Source organism: Chelonia mydas, chromosome 4 (genome assembly GCF_015237465.2).
Source record: "Chelonia mydas isolate rCheMyd1 chromosome 4, rCheMyd1.pri.v2, whole genome shotgun sequence".
NCBI classification, from domain to species: domain Eukaryota; kingdom Metazoa; phylum Chordata; order Testudines; family Cheloniidae; genus Chelonia; species Chelonia mydas.
The window spans coordinates 80,850,598-80,867,588 of NC_057852.1; the positions used below are offsets into that span (position 1 = coordinate 80,850,598).

At 41.8% G+C, this 16,991-nt stretch overlaps 1 protein-coding gene across 5 annotated transcripts in view; it reads left to right on the forward strand.

Moving 5' to 3' along the window:
• The window catches only part of SNX25 (sorting nexin 25), a 159,473-nt gene that overhangs the window by 138,322 nt on the left and 4,160 nt on the right, over positions 1-16,991 (forward strand). For all 5 annotated transcript variants that reach the window (XM_043546086.1, XM_043546085.1, XM_043546084.1 and 2 more), the window contains 3 exons: positions 10,041-10,158; positions 12,970-13,036; positions 16,358-16,539. In XM_043546086.1, the coding sequence (XP_043402021.1) occupies positions 10,041-10,158; positions 12,970-13,036; positions 16,358-16,539 (367 nt within the window). The remainder of the gene's footprint in view (positions 1-10,040; positions 10,159-12,969; positions 13,037-16,357; positions 16,540-16,991) is intronic.

The window sequence follows — 16,991 nt, forward strand, 5'->3', positions numbered from 1 at the left end:
GAATGGTAGTTAATATTGGAGGGTGTTTGCAAAGATGCTGTTCAGTTTACTGTAAGCAAACCAATGGTGAGATATTAAAGCTCTCTACTAAATTTAATGCAGTTTGCTAATAAAACATGTTTTATCCAGTGATGAGCTACCAAAATCTTAACAGCGGGTTCCCTCCTCACCCCACAAGGGGGTCATTCCCCCCCCAGGACCCCTTCCCCATCCACTCCCTCCCCTGTCCCCGACTGCCCCCAGAACCGGGCAGGAGGGTCTCATGGGCCACTGTAGTGGGTGCCCACCCCGCCCCTAAGAGCCAGAGGCTGCTTACCTGGGGCAGCTCCCAGGAAGCATCCGGCAGGTTCCTCCGCCTCCTAGGGCGGGAGAGCATAGCTAGGGGGGAGCAGGGGGAGCGGCCACTCCCCCACTGATCACATAAAAAGTGGCGCCTTAGGCGCCGACTTCCTGGGTGCTCCGGGACTGGAGCACCCACAGAGAAAATTTGGTAGGTGCAGAGCACCCACCGGCAGCTCCCCACCCTACGCCCGGCCCCAGTTCACCTCCACTCCGCCTCCGCCCCTGAACGCACCGCCCCACTCTGCTTCTCCACCCCTCCCCCGGCTTCCCGCGAATCAGCTGTTCGGCAAGAAGCCTGGGAGGGCTGAGAAGCAGGTGGCGGCATCTCACTCAGGCCAAGGGTGGCGGAGGTGAGCTGGGGTGGGGAACGGTTCCCCTGTGCGCCCCCCCGGGTTACCTGCTGTGGCGTGGGCGGCCCTCCTCGCCCCCCCCCCATCCCAGCTCACCTCCGCCTCCCTGGGCCTGAGCGGGAAGCCGCCGCCTCCTTCTCAGCCTGCCCCAATTTCCCGCACGAACAGCTGATTTGCGGGAAGCCTAGGGGGGCGGAGAAGCAGAGCGGGATGACGCGTTCAGGGGAGGAGGCGGAGGTGGAGGGGAGGTGAGGTGAGCTGGGGCTGGGGGTGGGGCGGGGAGCTGCTGGTGGGTGCTCAGCACCCACCAAATTTTCCCCTTGGGTGCTCCAGGGCTGGAGCACCCATGGAGTCGGCGCTTAAGGTGCCACTTTTGGCCGGTTAAATTTAGAAGCCCTTTTAGAACTGGTTGTCCCTCATGGAACAACCGGTTCTAAAGGGGCTTCTAAATTTAATAATCGGTTCTAGCGAACCGGTGCGAACCGGCTCCAGCTCACCACTGGTTTTATCTCTGTGGAAAATATATAATATAGACAAGTGAATAGACTACATATTCCAAGCCAATGAAATGTACACAGCCTGGGACACTTTTTGCTAGCAAAATTTCTGACTTTTCAAATGCTTAAATATAAAGCCTTTGTAGAGCTGTCCAGGGGTATCTCTGCTGTCTTGTGATAGTGAAACCCAGACTGGAGTGGGGAGGGGTATTCCTTTGATACAAAGGCTTTTCTTTTGTTCTGCTTCTCCACATCCTCCATGTAATTTTTTGTATATACCTTTTATGAACGTTGTTTTCTTCTGTGTAATATTGAAATTAGACAACCAGAAATAAGAGATCCAAATTCATTGGCCCTGATCTTCCTCACCGTATGTCCCTCTTTCATACCATTCATGTAGTTCTTTTATATGTGGCAGAGAAGAGCGTAATATGTGGCTAGGGCAAAAGTTAAATATTTTTTTCTTATACCATCTTTAAATTTATTTTTGCTTCTTTCAATTTATAAATTTTTTAAAATGTGCTTATATGCTCTTCAGAAAGAAATCTGATGAGGTTCAACAAGGACAAGTGCAGAGTCCTGCACTTAGGACGGAAGAATCCCATGCACCGCTACAGACTAGGGACCGAATGGCTAGGCCGCAGTTCTTCAGAAAAGGACCTAGGGGTTACAGTGGACTAGAAGCTGGATATGAGTCAACAGTATGCCCTTGTTGCCAAGAAGGCCAGTGGCATTTTAGGATGTACAAGTAGGGGCACTGCCAGCAGATCGAGGGATGTGATCGTTCCCCTCTATTTGACATTGGTGTGGCCTCATCTGGAGTACTGTGTCCAGTTTTGGGCCCCACACTACAAGAAGGATGTGGAAAAATTGGAAAACGTCCAGCGGAGGACAACAAAAATGATTAGGGGGCTGGAACACATGACTTATGAGGAGAGGCCGAGGGAACTGGGATTGTTTAGTCTGCGGAAGAGAAGAATGAGGGGGGATTTGATAGCTGCTTTTAACTACCTGAAAGGGGGTTCCAAAGAGGATGGATCTAGACTGTTCTCAGTGGTGGCAGATGACAGAACAAGGAGTAATGTTCTCAAGTTGCAGTGGGGGAGGTTTAGGTTGGATATTAGGAAAAACTTTTTCACTAGAAGGGTGGTGAAACACTGGAATGCGTTACCTAGGGAGGTGGTGGAATCTCTTTCCTTAGAAGTTTTTAAGGTCAGGCTTGACAAAGCCCTGCTGGGATGATTTAGTTGGGGATTGGTCCTGCTTTGATCAGGGGGTTAGACTAGATGACCTCCTGAGGTCCCTTCCAACCCTGATATTCTATGATTCTATGACGGTTTTCTCCTATGTGGCTGTACTGTACTATAAATCATACAGATCATAATCTAAGCACTTAAACCCTCACTAAATGCCACTGTTACTACGTATCAACATCAATCAACAACAAATGATCTCCTCCTCCTCCCTTACCCTGCTGAGGTCACCCCATCAGAAAACCACTCGGAGAAACAGGCTTTACAATGTGCCCTGAAATTGTTAGATCCACAGACTATGGGGGGAGGAAATGCCAGAGCTCAATGCTCCTCTTCTAAGAATGTTCTGTCTCCCCTCCTCCAGACAAGACATCTAATGACTGTCGGTTCCTTACTTGGCAGTGTAACCCTCACTGTTCCAATGTACTCGCTTCAAAGGCTGATAGATTGGTTTGGAGGCAGAGCTGACAGACCTGCTTCTCTTGTTTCCCCCTTTGGGCTCCACCTCTGCTCCGTGATACACGGGAATGTGCAGGGAGCCCTTAGCTGGCTCTGCAATATGTGAGGGATAATGATCACTACCACTATCCTGCACAGGCTCCTCCAGTCCTGCCACCAAGCAACCAAACTGCACTCATTCTACTGTGTGGCCGTGGAAGAAGAGCTAGGATTGTGCTGTGTATGCACTCACCAGGGCAGCTCCATGGATGCCAGTACCACAGCTTCTCTGTGCTTCAGAACAGAGCCAGAGCACTCCCTAACTCAGAATAAATACTCTGTGGGGTTGAAAAGATCAATTCATTACCTCCAACAGTGAATGCAGGTAGGTCTGAATCTCTGAGGCAGGGGTCACTGCATAGCTAAATAGTGCCTCTGAAACCTTTGATCTTCCTGAGACACTTCCAAATCACCACCTTCCCAAAAGGTGTAAAGTATTATTCAAGGCAAGTGGGTTCTCATACAGTAAGTTTATATACACACACACAAGATGGAAGGAGAAAGAGATTTAAGGAACAGGGGAGAAGGAAGGCAGGAACATAACAGGAGGTTGGACTTGATGACTTATCAAGGCCCCTTCCAGCCCTCCATTTCTATGATTCTATCTTGGTATATCTTTTGCTTTGTCTTTTCCTCCATTTTTTTCAGTCTCTGTTCTTTTTCCACCCCCTCATTTCTCTTCCTCTCTCATTCCTTGTTATGTTCCTGCCTTCCTTCTCCCCTGTTCCTTAAATCTCTTTCTCTTCCATCTTGTGTGTGTGTGTGGATATAAACTTACTGTATGAGAACCCACTTGCCTTGAATAATACTTTACACCTTTTGGGAAGGTGGTGAAGGACCAGGCAGAGGAAAAGACGGGCTAGTGAAGGAGAAATAGAGCTCAAGAATAGGTTTGCAGAGTTGGAAAATGAAGAAGGGGCTCAGCAGGTAGTAACTGAAGGTGGAAGGGCAAGGAAGAAGAGAAGAGCGGCTAGTCCTATAGGAAAAGGGGAAGAGTTAATGGAGATTACACCAAATATGAGCCCCAGGAGGATACAGGATGGGTTAAAGAGGATTACAAGGGAGAATAGGAATGGAAAGAACTTGCAGTCAGAGGGAACAGAGGATAGACTGGAGAATAGCACCGTCACTAGGAAAAGACAGGTCTATGTTATTGGGGACTCTTTACTGAGAAGAATAGATAGGCCTGTAACCAGAGCTGATCCAGAGAATAGGAGGGTGTGCTGTCTTCCAGGTGCTAAGATACAGAATGTAGACCTGAGGTTGAAAAGGATTCTAAAGGGAGCGGGAAAGAATCCCCTAATTATCCTTCATGTGGGAACAAATGATACGGCTAGATTCTCGCTGGAAAGTATTAAGGGACACTATGCTAGGCTGGGGAAGACGCTTAAGGAAATCGAGGCTCAGGTGATCTTTAGTGGGATTCTGCCTGTTCCTAGAGAAGGGCAACAAAGGTGTGACAAGATTATGACTATCAACAGATGGCTTAGGCAGTGGTGCTATAAGGAGGGCTTTGGGATGTATGGCCACTGGGAGGCATTCATGGATAGAGGACAGTTCTCTCGGGATGGACTTCATCTGAGTAGGGAAGGAAATAGACTTCTAGGATGGAGGCTGGCACAACTGATTAAGAGAGCTTTAAACTAGGAATTAGGGGGAGATGGTTGGGAGAATTTAGCCAGAATTTAGCCATGCCAGAATTTAGCATTGAGAGGAAAGAAAATGAAGTAAGAGTGGATACAGTCGTGGGTAGGAGGAAGGGCAGTGTAGATACAAGTCTAATAGGTTATACTGGTAGTAAAATGACTGTGCCTAATAGGATACAGAATGTGAGTGAGGCCAAACAGCAAAAATTAAGATGTTTGTACACCAATGCGAGGAGCCTAGGTAACAAAATGGAGGAACTAGAGCTACTGGTGCAAGAAGTGAAACCAGATATTATAGGGATAACAGAAACATGGTGGAATAGTAGTCATGACTGGACTACAGGTATTAAAGGGTATGTGCTGTTTAGGAAAGACCGAAATAAAGGTAAAGATGGTGGAGTAGCATTGTATATCAATGATGAGATAGAATGTAAAGAAATAAGAAGTGATGAAATGGATAAGACTGAGTCCGTCTGGGCAAAAATTAAATTGGGGAAGAAAATTATTAGAGCCTCCCCTGGGATAGTGCTTGGGGTATGCTATAGACTGCCGGGATCTAATTTGGATATGGATAGAGTTTTTAATGTTTTTAATAAAGTAAATACTAATGGAAACTGTGTGATCATGGGAGACTTTAACTTCCCAGATATAGACTGGAGGATGAGTGCTAGTAATAATAATACAGCTCAGATTTTCCTAGATGCGATAGCTCATGGATTCCTTCAGCAAGTAGTTGCTGAACCGACTAGAGGGGATGCCATTTTAGATTTGGTTTTGGTGAGTAGTGAGGACCTCATAGAAGAAATGATTGTGGGGGATAATCTTGGCTCAAGTGATCATGAGCTAATTCAGTTCAATCTGAACGGAAGGATTAATAAAAATAAATCTGCAGCTAGGGTTTTTGATTTCAAAAGGGCTGACTTTCAAAAATTAAGGAAATTAGTTAGGGAAGTGGATTGGACTGAAGAATTTATGGATCTAAAGGTAGAGGAGGCCTGGGATTATTTTAAATCAAAGCTGCAGAAGCTATCGGAAGCCTGCATCCCAAGTAAGGGGAAAAAATTCATAGGCAGGAGTTGTAGACCAAGCTGGATGAGCAAGCATCTCAGAGAGGTGCTTAAGAAAAAGCAGAAAGCATATAGGGAGTGGAAGAAGGGAGGGATCAGCAAGGAAAGCTACCTTATTGAGGTCAGAACATGTAGGGGTAAAGTGAGACAGGCTAAAAGTCAAGCAGAGTTGGACCTTGCAAAGGGAATTAAAACCAATAGTAAAAGGTTCTATAGTCATATAAATAAGAAGAAAACAAAGAAAGAAGAAGTGGGACCGTTAAACACTGAGGATGGAGTGGAGGTCAAGGATAATCTAGACATGGTCCAATATCTAAACAAATACTTTGCCTCAGTCTTTAATAAGACTAAAGAGGATCTTAGGGATAATGGTAGCATGACAAATGGGAATGAGGATATGGAGGTAGACATTACCATATTTGAGGTAGAAGCGAAACTCAAACAGCTTAATGGGACTAAATTGGGGGGCCCAGATAATCTTCATCCAAGAATATTAAAGGAATTGGCACAAGAAATTGCAAGCCCATTAGCAAGAATTTTTAATGAATCTGTAAACTCAGGGGTTGTACCGTATGATTGGAGAATTGCTAACACAGTTCCTATTTTTAAGAAATGGAAAAAAAGTGATCCGGGTAATTATAGGCCTGTTAGTTTGACATCTGTAGTATGCAAGGTCTTGGAAAATATTTTGAAGGAGAAGGTAGTTAAGGACATTGAAGTCAATGGTAAATGGGACAAAATACAACATGGTTTTACAAAAGGTAGATCGTGCCAAAGATCTCCTTCTTTGAGAAAGTAACAGATTTTTTAGACAAAGGAAACGCAGTGGATCTAATTTACCTAGATTTTAGTAAGGCATTTGATACCGTGCCACATGGGGAATTATTAGTTAAATTGGATAAGATGGGGATCAATAGGAAAATTGAAAGGTGGATAAGGAATTGGTTAAAGGGGAGACTACAACGGGTCCTACTGAAAGGTGAATTGTCAGACTGGAGGGAGGTTACCAGTGGAGTTCCTCAAGGATCGGTTTTGGGACCAATCTTATTTAATCTTTTTATTACTGACCTTGGCACAAAAAGTGGGAGTGTGCTAATAAAGTTTGCGGATGATACAAAGCTGGGAGGTATTGCCAATTTAGAGAAGGACAGGGATACCCTACAGGAGGATCTGGATGACCTTGTAAACTGGAGTAATAGTAATAGGATGAAATTTAATAGTGAGAAGTGTAAGGTCATGCATTTAGGGATTAATAACAAGACGCATCAATTAGAAGTAACGGAGGAGGAAAAGGACCTTGGAGTATTGGTTGATCATAGGATGTCTATGAGCTGCCAATGTGATATGGCTGTGAAAAAAACTAATGCGGTCTTGGGATGCATCAGGAGAGGTATTTCCAGTAGGGATAAGGAGGTTTTAGTACCGTTATACAAGGCACTGGTGAGACCTCACCTGGAATACTGTGTGCAGTTCTGGTCTCCCATGTTTAAGAAGGATGAATTCAAACTGGAACAGGTACAGAGAAGGGCTATTAGAATGATCCGAGGAATGGAAAACTTGTCTTATGAAAGGAGACTCAGGGAGCTTGGCTTGTTTAGCCTAACTAAAAGAAGGTTGAGGGGAGATATGATTGCTCTCTATAAATATATCAGAGGGATAAATACCAGAGAGGGAGAGGAATTATTTAAGCTCAGTACCAATGTGGACACAAGAACAAATGGATGTAAACTGGCCACTAGGAAATTTAGCCTAGAAATTAGATGAATGTTTTTAACCATCAGAGGAGTGAAGTTTTGGAATAGCCTTCCAAGGGAAGCAGTGGGGGCAAAAGATCTATCTGACTTTAAGATTAAACTCGATAAGTTTATGGAGGAGATGGTATGATGGGATAACATGGTTTTGGTAATTAAATATTCATGGTAAATAGGCCCAATGGCCTGTGATGGGCTATTAGATGGGGTGAGATCCGAGTTACCCAGGAAAGAATTTTCTGTAGTATCTGGCTGATGAATCTTACCCATATGCTCAGGGTTTAGCTGATCACCATATTTGGGGTCGGGAAGGAATTTTCCTCCAGGGCAGATTGGAAGAGGCCCTGGAGGTTTTTCGCCTTCCTCTGTAGCATGGGGCACGGGTCACTTGCTGGAGGATTCTCTGCTCCTTGAAGTCTTTAAACTACGATTTGAGGATTTCAGTAGCACAGACATAGGTGTGAGGTTTTTTTTGTAGGAGTGGTGGGTGAAATTCTGTGGCCTGCGTTGTGCAGGAGGTCAGACTAGATGATCATAATGGTCCCTTCTGACCTAAATATCTATGAATCTATGATTTGGAAGGGTCTCAGGAAGATCAAAGGCTTCAGAGGCACTATTTGCCCCATATGCTCGAGCTACTCTTATACTCCTCCTCAGCAATTCATCCATGTTTCAACTTTTTGTAGGATTCCCTTTTGATTTTCTGGTCATTAAAGAGCTCCTGATGGAGTCATATTGGCCTCTTACTATTCTTTCTTTCTGTCTTTCCTTTGCACTGGGATAGTTTGCTGTTGTGCCTTTAATATTTTCTCCTTGAGAAACGGGTAGCCCTCCTGAATCCTTTTAGTCCTTAGATTTTCTTCCCCTGGGACCTTACCTACCAGTTCTCTGAGTTTGTTAAAGTCTGCTTTTTTTGAAGTCTATTTTCCATATTCTTCTGCTCTCACACCTTCCATCCTTTCCTTAGAATCATGAAATCTATCATTTCATGATCACTTTCACCCAAATTGACTTCTACCTTCAGATTTGCAACCAATTCCTTCCTGTTCATCAGAATCAAGTCTAAAATGGCTGTTTGCCTGGTTACTTCTTCCACTGTCTGAAACAAAAAGTTGTCCCCAATACACTCCAAGAACTTACTGGAACTTTTGTTTTTTGCCATATTACTTTTCCAACTGATATCTATGTAGTGAAAGCCTCACATTACTACCTGGTGATTTAGATATTTCTCAAAAAGAAAAGGGGTACTTGTGGCACCTTAGAGACTAACCAATTTCTGTTATTTAATCTATAAATGCCCCAGTCACCTGCTTTTTCTGATTTGGAGGCATATAGTAGACTCCTACCATGACATCACTACTATTTTTTGTCCCTTTTATCTTTAGCCAGAGACTTTCAACTGGTCTGCCTCTCACCTCCCTCTGGACCTCAGGACAAGTATATTTATTCTTGATGTATAATGCAACACCACCTCCCTTTTTATTCTTCCTGTCCTTCCTGAACAAGCTATACACCTCTTGACCAATATTCTAGTTATGAGACATTTCACACCAAGTCTCTGTAATGCCAGTTAAGTAATAATTTATTTTATGGACTAGCACTTCCAGTTCTTCCTGTTTATTCCCAGTACTCTATGCACTGGTTCCTCTTACTGGCTTTCCTCAGTAGGGACATGCAGGCTGCATTCCCAGCAAGTTGAGACCAGGGCCTGGGTGGAAGTATTTCAGGGTCATTATGCCTTTCTGTCGGGGGTGGGACCACAGGGGCAGGCAGAGGAAGAGCTAGCAGTGGTGTTGACAACAGGCTGTTTTCCTCCCATTGCAGGTCCTTCCTTGTAGACTACTTCCAAGTTAAGAAATAGGAAAAAAAAAAACCCAGCATGCAGCCCTGCCTCCCTGCCCTCCTCCGCTGGTGAACTCAGCTGGCTAATTCCCTTAGTCTCCCAGCTACCTTCGTTTTACCAGCCATCTAAGATAGAAGGAAAGAACAATGATGGAAGGGGATGGAGAAAGTAGAACATAATTTTTTTCTTTACTCCTTTTCTTTTGTTTCAAAAAAGTTGAGGGAAGGCCATTGTGAATGGATCCCAGACCAGTGCTTCTGCCGAAACAGCCCAAGCTTTCAGCATATGCTACAGCTCAGCTGTTGCTCGATGGCACAGTCTAGACATATTTGCTGTTATTTTACCTGAATGAACACCCATTAAACCTTGCTGCATGTTACATGTTTACTTGTTAAAAAAGAGTTTTTTCACTTTATTCCTTGATTTGTAATTTCTAGAGGAAATGCTCTCATTATGTAACTTTTTTCCATTCTAGGTCATTCCTCGGGTTCTTCAAATATGTTAGGCTAGGAATATTTCTCTTTATAACTGTTTTCAAAATGATATACTGGAGCTGTTTGAGATCTGTACTATTTATACAGCTACTTGGAAAAGACTCTATACATTTAGAGTACGTTTCTTAGCTGTCAAGACCAAAACCAAATCATAGGAAAAACAGAATTATTAGTATTTTGCACCATTACAAATGAGAGGTGGTTCAGGTTCATGAACTAAGTAGTGGGAGGGAAATGAGCTCTAAAACTAATATCCCTTAACAACTCTCTTCCATACTGTATCTGTATTGCTCTTTTAGGAGGAGACAGAAGAGGATAGTGACCTGTCAGACAATGGAGATGATGTGGATGGTAAACGAGATGCTCTTGCTGAGCCGTGTTTCATGCTGATTGGAGAGATTTTTGAGCTGCGAGGAAGTAAGCTTTGAACTTGCTTGCTTATTAGTGGATTCTGTTGGTTAAGAAAAAAGCTAGGAAATATTGATTTTCAGATGTCAAAATGAATCACTGTTTTCCTACCATTTAAATGAGTGGAGATATTTTTGCAATGTAAAACACTGATTTCTTTGGAAATCAATGTTTTTTAATTTCTGACTCTTCTGGGGATAAGCTCCCAATCTTAACATTGCAGTAACAATGCAACAGTTTGGGAGTTTTGCATTAAATATTTGTAAGCTTCACCTCAGTTTAAAAATGTTCTATATTTCCAAAACACAGGCAAAAATCAGAGTATGCTTTTGTGTCAGGATACTGCATTTTACAGTGAACTAATTCCAAGGAAAAGGAAAGTAGATGGTTTATCATATTGACATGCATGTGTCAAAGCAACATGACTTCCACATCCATTATAAAAAAAAGTGTCTTACTCCAAATATAACTAAAATACATAGTAGACTTGAAGCAACAAAATGATAGAATTAGGAACTCATTTGGTGCTGGATCTTTCATGCCCTTGCATGTCTGAGTAATGGCTGCATGATCAGGTCCATGGACAGAAGCATCAAACAGAACTATTTTGTGTCCACTAGAAGATGCAACTGTATTTAGCCACACATAGTATTTGCTTAAAAAAAAATTTGTTTTCAGAGCAACTATTCTAAAATATCACACCTTTCAAAATGCTGTAATTACATGCCCCAACTGGAGATCTTTGCAAATTCAGATCTTTCCCAAGACAGCCTTGTTAAGAGAGTGAAAGTTTACTGAGGATCTGACAGTTAGGAAGGAATATTCAAATTGTTCCTTCAGTTATTCTTGATGACAAGAAGCTGCCTTTTTTCTTTTTGCAAATGTATCCAGAATGTCAGTGCCATTGATGAATACCATATATCCTATTGTTAGATGTACAAGTGCAAAAAAAAGGCTTAGGAAGTAGTGCTGGGCCACAGTTAGTGTAAACGTTTAGGTTATATAGTCTTAAAAAAAGAAACCCTTCCAATAGGAACCAAAAATTAACAATGTAGATCTTTGCCTATATTTAAAAAAATATACAAAAATGGGAAATCATTTAATAATCATTATTTCTACTCCTTCCTATGATCTAAACTTGTCCTTGGCTATCTGCACAGAATAAAGAGAAGCATATCATTGGAATAATCACAGTTCATCCTTTCTATCAGAAGGAAGAAAAATCTAATTCTTCATTGGCTTTGATATTTGTAGTGTATAAATCCACTAGACATCATGTTCCAGAATATTAACTCTGTTTCTTCCTGTTCTTCTGTTTCTATAAATTGAAAACTTGAACTAGTGATTCCCATGTAGCATGGTTCTTTCTGTGTTATTACTAGTTATACCCAGGCTGTTTTTTCATATATCTTCTTCTTGGTAACATTTGATGTCCCTTATTTTTTATCTCTATTTGTGAACTTTCACTATGTGGCCCCTGATAGGAAGGTGGCAAAGTTGAATCAAGTCATGCAAGGTCTAAGTGCAGTCGTAGGCCTTTGAGCACTTCCATTGTTAGTCCTTGTTGGACAAGAGTAAACCACCATTGGGCTCAACATTGGCCTAATTCTTTCCCATTGAAGCCAATGGGAGTTTTACCACTAACTTCAGTAGACGAAAAGTTAGGCCAGCACTGACGACTACTGAACATCCCACACTGCGTTTTTCTTTTCTTGCTGGCCAAGTTGGGATAGTAGCAAAAGGCCCTTTATCAGACAACAAGCTACAGTGCTACAGCATTCTTTTTCTGGCCAGTCTAGCTTTTGGGGGTCTCTGGGCAAGGAAAGCTCCCATAGTTTAGTTCCAACATGGTCAAATCATGAAAAAAAAATGACTAACGTAACGATTGAACCTAATGACCAGAAGATTCTAAATGCAAGGGAAAAAAGTAATTCTAGAACTTTGTTAATTGTGCTACTGATGCACATTTTGAAGAGAAAGTCCCATTTGGCTAACTTACTCATTTCCTGTGCAGTTCACTTTCTGCAGAGGAGAACTTCTAGTTAATTTTTGAGATGCAGATCAATAGAGAAAAGAAGTGACCAAATTTTGTGAGGAACTTGAATGGTTTCCATGATGTCCAGTTTGCTGAATGGGTTTTTAAGGCTTTTATTTCTCTTTTTAGTAGTGCAGGATAGTTGAAGCTTATTCAGAGGAAAAACTCACTGCATTTTCAGTCTACATATTTTTTCTATATAATAATTTCTTCTGCTGCCTTAATGATTTTTGAAAAATAAGGTGTCTCTCAGTACTTACAGTATCAGTGCTTACACTATTGCAACCTACTGTGTTAGATATTTGTTTAATCTTTTATTAAAATGACAATGCTGAATTACAAACACTGTCCACAAAAGTCTCTTGTAGTCCATGAACTTTAGGCAGCAAGCTACATTAGAGCTGGACGTGAACCACAACAGTAGCTCTTAATATGTGGCTGGGACTTAATCTCTAGTTGAAATGGAAATGCTGCTGTGAGACACAGCAAGAACAAACATCCCAAATCTAAAAGAAGTGTGTTATTCCTTGCAGTCCCAGTGCAGTCACCTTTATTCTTTCTAGAAAGTTGAAGGACCTAGTAAAGTAACCCAAAAATAACCGCATAGCAGGACAGACAGGAAAAAAAATCAGAAGTGAAAGAACTATGTATGTAAAGCTTGGAAAGTGAAACATTAATACAGATAATAGTAGATAAATGTATTGTAGTTTCTGTGTCATGATTGTGGAACCTAGAGAGTTACTGAATGTCTGGTCTTTATTTTCTTTCCTTTTTATTTATTCTAGTGTTTAAGTGGGTCAGAAAGACACTAATTGCACTAGTACAAGTCACTTTTGGAAGAACTATCAACAAGTAAGTAGCAGTTAAACTTTAATTCTGATTCTGGAATCATTGCTGTATGAATAATTAACTGAAAGCAGACTATTTAAAAATATCTATAGACATTCTGTTCATATAGCTAAGGCTCGGCCATTGTTGTCTTACTGGAATTTAAAATTAAGTTTATTCTCATGTTGATCAGAGGGGAATCTAACACAGATGTACAAAATGGATCAAGAAGGGGCTCCCAAGGACCCACGTTTAAATGAATGAAATTGGAGGGCCAGGGACCAGTCATCCCACCTGCTTCTCTGGCTGGCCAATGGGTGGGTAGAGTCTCTAGAAGAATAGGGTCCACCCTGCATTCCCCCAGCATGGGCTTTCTTCCTCACCCTTTCTGCTGGGGCTGTCCCAATCACTGCTGGTCCCATCAAGTTTCCCACCATCCATTGAGGCAGGTGTGTGGCATTATGGTTCTGCTCCTATAATCTGTACCACAGTTCTGAAATCAAGATTGTTTCACAGGGATTTGCCATTTGTGGAATTAAATTAAAAAAGAGCAAATATATTTCATTGGTGAGAAATGGGCATGCTATAAAAATTGTCTGCTCCTTTTTCCTTAAGAGTGAATTAGCACCTCACAGCTTATCAGATGCTATCCTGTAATTTCTGAAGGAGTTAAACATTATGCTGGTTTGAATGGCTTTTATTTTCTTAGTCTATCTGCTTTTCTTACGAACCCACAACATTTTCCCTAGATCTAAAACCTAGATTTTTGTTTTAAGCTGTTTCATTGTACAAGAGACTGTAAATTTACCTAAGTGACAGAAACCATTTTAAGTAGACAGTATGAGTGTGATTTATTTGTAAGGTAAAATAGCAACATATCATTACTCCTGTGCAAACCAAAATGTCAGTTTTTCATTTGCATGGTTTACGACTTCAAGAAGACTTTTCCATGTTGTCATGAGGTTTAGGCCTGCAAAACGTGGCCATCACAGAGCTGGGTAAAAAGCTGGAAATCTCTTCATGAAAATTGTTGTGGAAAAACTTGTCCTTTCTTGGTTAAAAAAATAACTAATATAGCTCTTCTGCCAGGTGCAAAGGCCTGTAGTAAAATAGTTATTCGACAGAGCAGAAATTTGGTATCAAGGAATCTTGGGTTTTTCCTTCCCATGGATCTTTGCTTGGTTTCATCACCAGAGCAGGCTCTAGTAAAGCATTTTAAAACTACTTTTTAAAATGAAACATAATTTGTTAGTCCGCACTGTCATAAACTTTTGAAGCTTGAACACTATGTTTAAATGTCTGTTATCCTGTTGGTTTGTGGAAAGGTGTTGGCATAAAGCCAGCAGAAGGCACACAAGCAGATGGGTTTGAGTATTGGGAGTCTGCCTGAGTTATGGCAGCCTCCTGAGCTGCTTTGTTGGGTCACAGCTTTGCTTGGAATCTCTTCGGTACTGCATGCTGGGCCCCCATCACTGGTACACCACCTGCACCAGGGCTTGACAGATGGTCCTCCAGAAGGCAGCCTTATGACAGTCTTCCACAGTCATTTTGCTGGGGGAATCCCCCCTAGACAGACTGTGTCACTTTGTCACTGTACCTGTAAAGGGCTAGAGATGGGGTAAGGATTTTACCCTAAATATTTCTTCAATAATTACTTGTCTGTGTAAGCAATTGGTGTAGTGGCTAAGGGATTTTAGGCAATAATGAATAGAAGGGAGGTAGTCCATGGGCTGCTCTCTTTTTTAGATGTGGTCCACATTATGAACAAGTTGAAGAACGCCTGATGTTACTTCTATATAAACCTGGAGTCATTCTGAAAGTCAATGGGAGTTGAGTGACTAGCTCCCATTTGTGCCTCTGATAATCTCCCCCTAATCTCTGAAGGCCATAACTCCATATTAAAGATGAAGGTGGTTGCAATCTGCTCCATCTAATGCTAATTACATGTGCTCCTCAGGATACTGGCAAATTACCATTTTGGAAAAGCTTGAGCACTTGGAGTTTGTATTATAACCTGTAATTCTTCTTGGGGAAAAGCTCCAAAAGTAAATCAAACCAAATATTTGTAATCATCAAAATGGCTGTAATGTGTTTCCATGTCAGTGTATGGTAACTCTTATTTGTAAGTGAAAAATCTATCACTGACAAATAAATTGGGCTCTTTGTCATGTTGGTTTTACCCTATTGGATAATGTTTTCCATTAGAAAATGGAGGACAGCTATGATAATAGCATTGCACTTTCAAAAGTCTGTAAACTTCAGTTATTTCTGGAGTACTTTCACCCAGGTGAAAGATCACTGAGAATCTGACAAAGCAATATTTTACCTTATTTTAGCTATGATGCTGTCATACAGGTAGGTAACACATCCCAGAAATCAAATAATAGTACAGGGTGGTCCCATCATCCTTTCAGCAGCTGAAGTTGCACATGCCAGAATTGCTTTAACAGCCTCCCACAGACATTATCGAATGGAAAATCGGACAAGAAATTATTGGAAATATTATGGTTGAGCCCTGATAGACTAATGGCCTTTGACAACAGCTACTTACTGAGGTTTAAATTGAATTTTTTCCCCTTGTATGTTCACATAATGCAAATAGGTAGCAAGAAAAACCTTACCCCTGAGAGAGTGCACACTTTGAGTGGGGTTTGGTTTTGTTGTTGGGTTTTTTTGCTCATGCATTTGTTTTTAAGGATTTAAACTGTGTTGTGATTTTTAAATTGTGGTGTTGTAGCAAAGCAGTTAGTATGGTAGGTCATTGCTCTGGAGCTGGTTGTATATCCCAGAACTTGAGTTCTTTAAGCAAAGAGTGCTCGAGATGATGCAATTAGCCCAGGAGGAGGTGACCAGCTCTATCAGTCACCATGGTTACAGCACTGGCTGTGAAAGAGCTTCCTGGGTACATTTCTGGAAAAGCTTCATCCTATTTTATCCAGCTGGAACATATGCCCATACTGTCAGGTTGTGGTTCCCAACTACCATTTTACTTCTCAGTGTAGCTCATCACCCTCCTCTGCTTTTCCCAAGCAGCAGTGAGCCTTTGTACACGGCCCCACAGTGTGCTGCTACCGTCCACTCCTTTAAATGGACGTGTTCCTTAAATTGCATTGAGTTCCATCTTCTTCACATCCCAGCAGCACACATTTGGAGCAACCCAAGCCACGTTTCCAGTAAGAGTGCACATAGCTGACTAGGAAGTGGGGGGCACTGGCCAAATCATCTGATATCGTAGGCTGATAAACTGGCACCATTTTATGAAGTTGGTCATGTCTTCCACCATTTGTCTGTGTAAAATCTAAACTATTAATTATGACACATTCCCCTTTAAATTTCTTTTTAAAGACAAATACGTGACACCGTAAGCTGGATATTCAGCGAGCCAATGCTTGTTTACTACATCAGTGTATTCCGAGATGCTTTCTGGCCAAATGGAAAATCAGCAGCCCCAACAAGATCCAAAAGCGAAGAGCAAAGTCAGGAGACAAAACAGAGAGCGCAGCAAAAACTACTTGAAAACATTCCAGGTGAGAACATCAGCGTTTCTCTACATAACCACATATGAAAGAAGTGAACGTTAAACCTACATTTTTCTTTTTACAGTTTAGATCGTACCTTCTAATCCTGAAAACAGGCACAATCTTGATCCCAGCCCTTATCCTTAGTGCCTCTGACAAGTAAATTGCAGCACTGTTCAGTGCAGAATGGGACTTCTATGCCCATGTCTAACATAATTAAAAAACTGGTAGCAAAGTCAGTAGGATCTGACTCTTCTCTTCTGGCTGAGATTTCAGAACCAGCTTCTCCCACCTCAGATTCTATCCTCAGATTTGATTTTTATCTCTACGCTTCAAACAACACTGTTTTTAGTTTGAACCCTTTCCTGAGGGTGTTAGATAAATTTTAGTGACTGTTCCCAGTCATTCCTTAGTGTCTCATTTGACCTTTGAAACTAACTAGATAATAATCATTTTTAGAA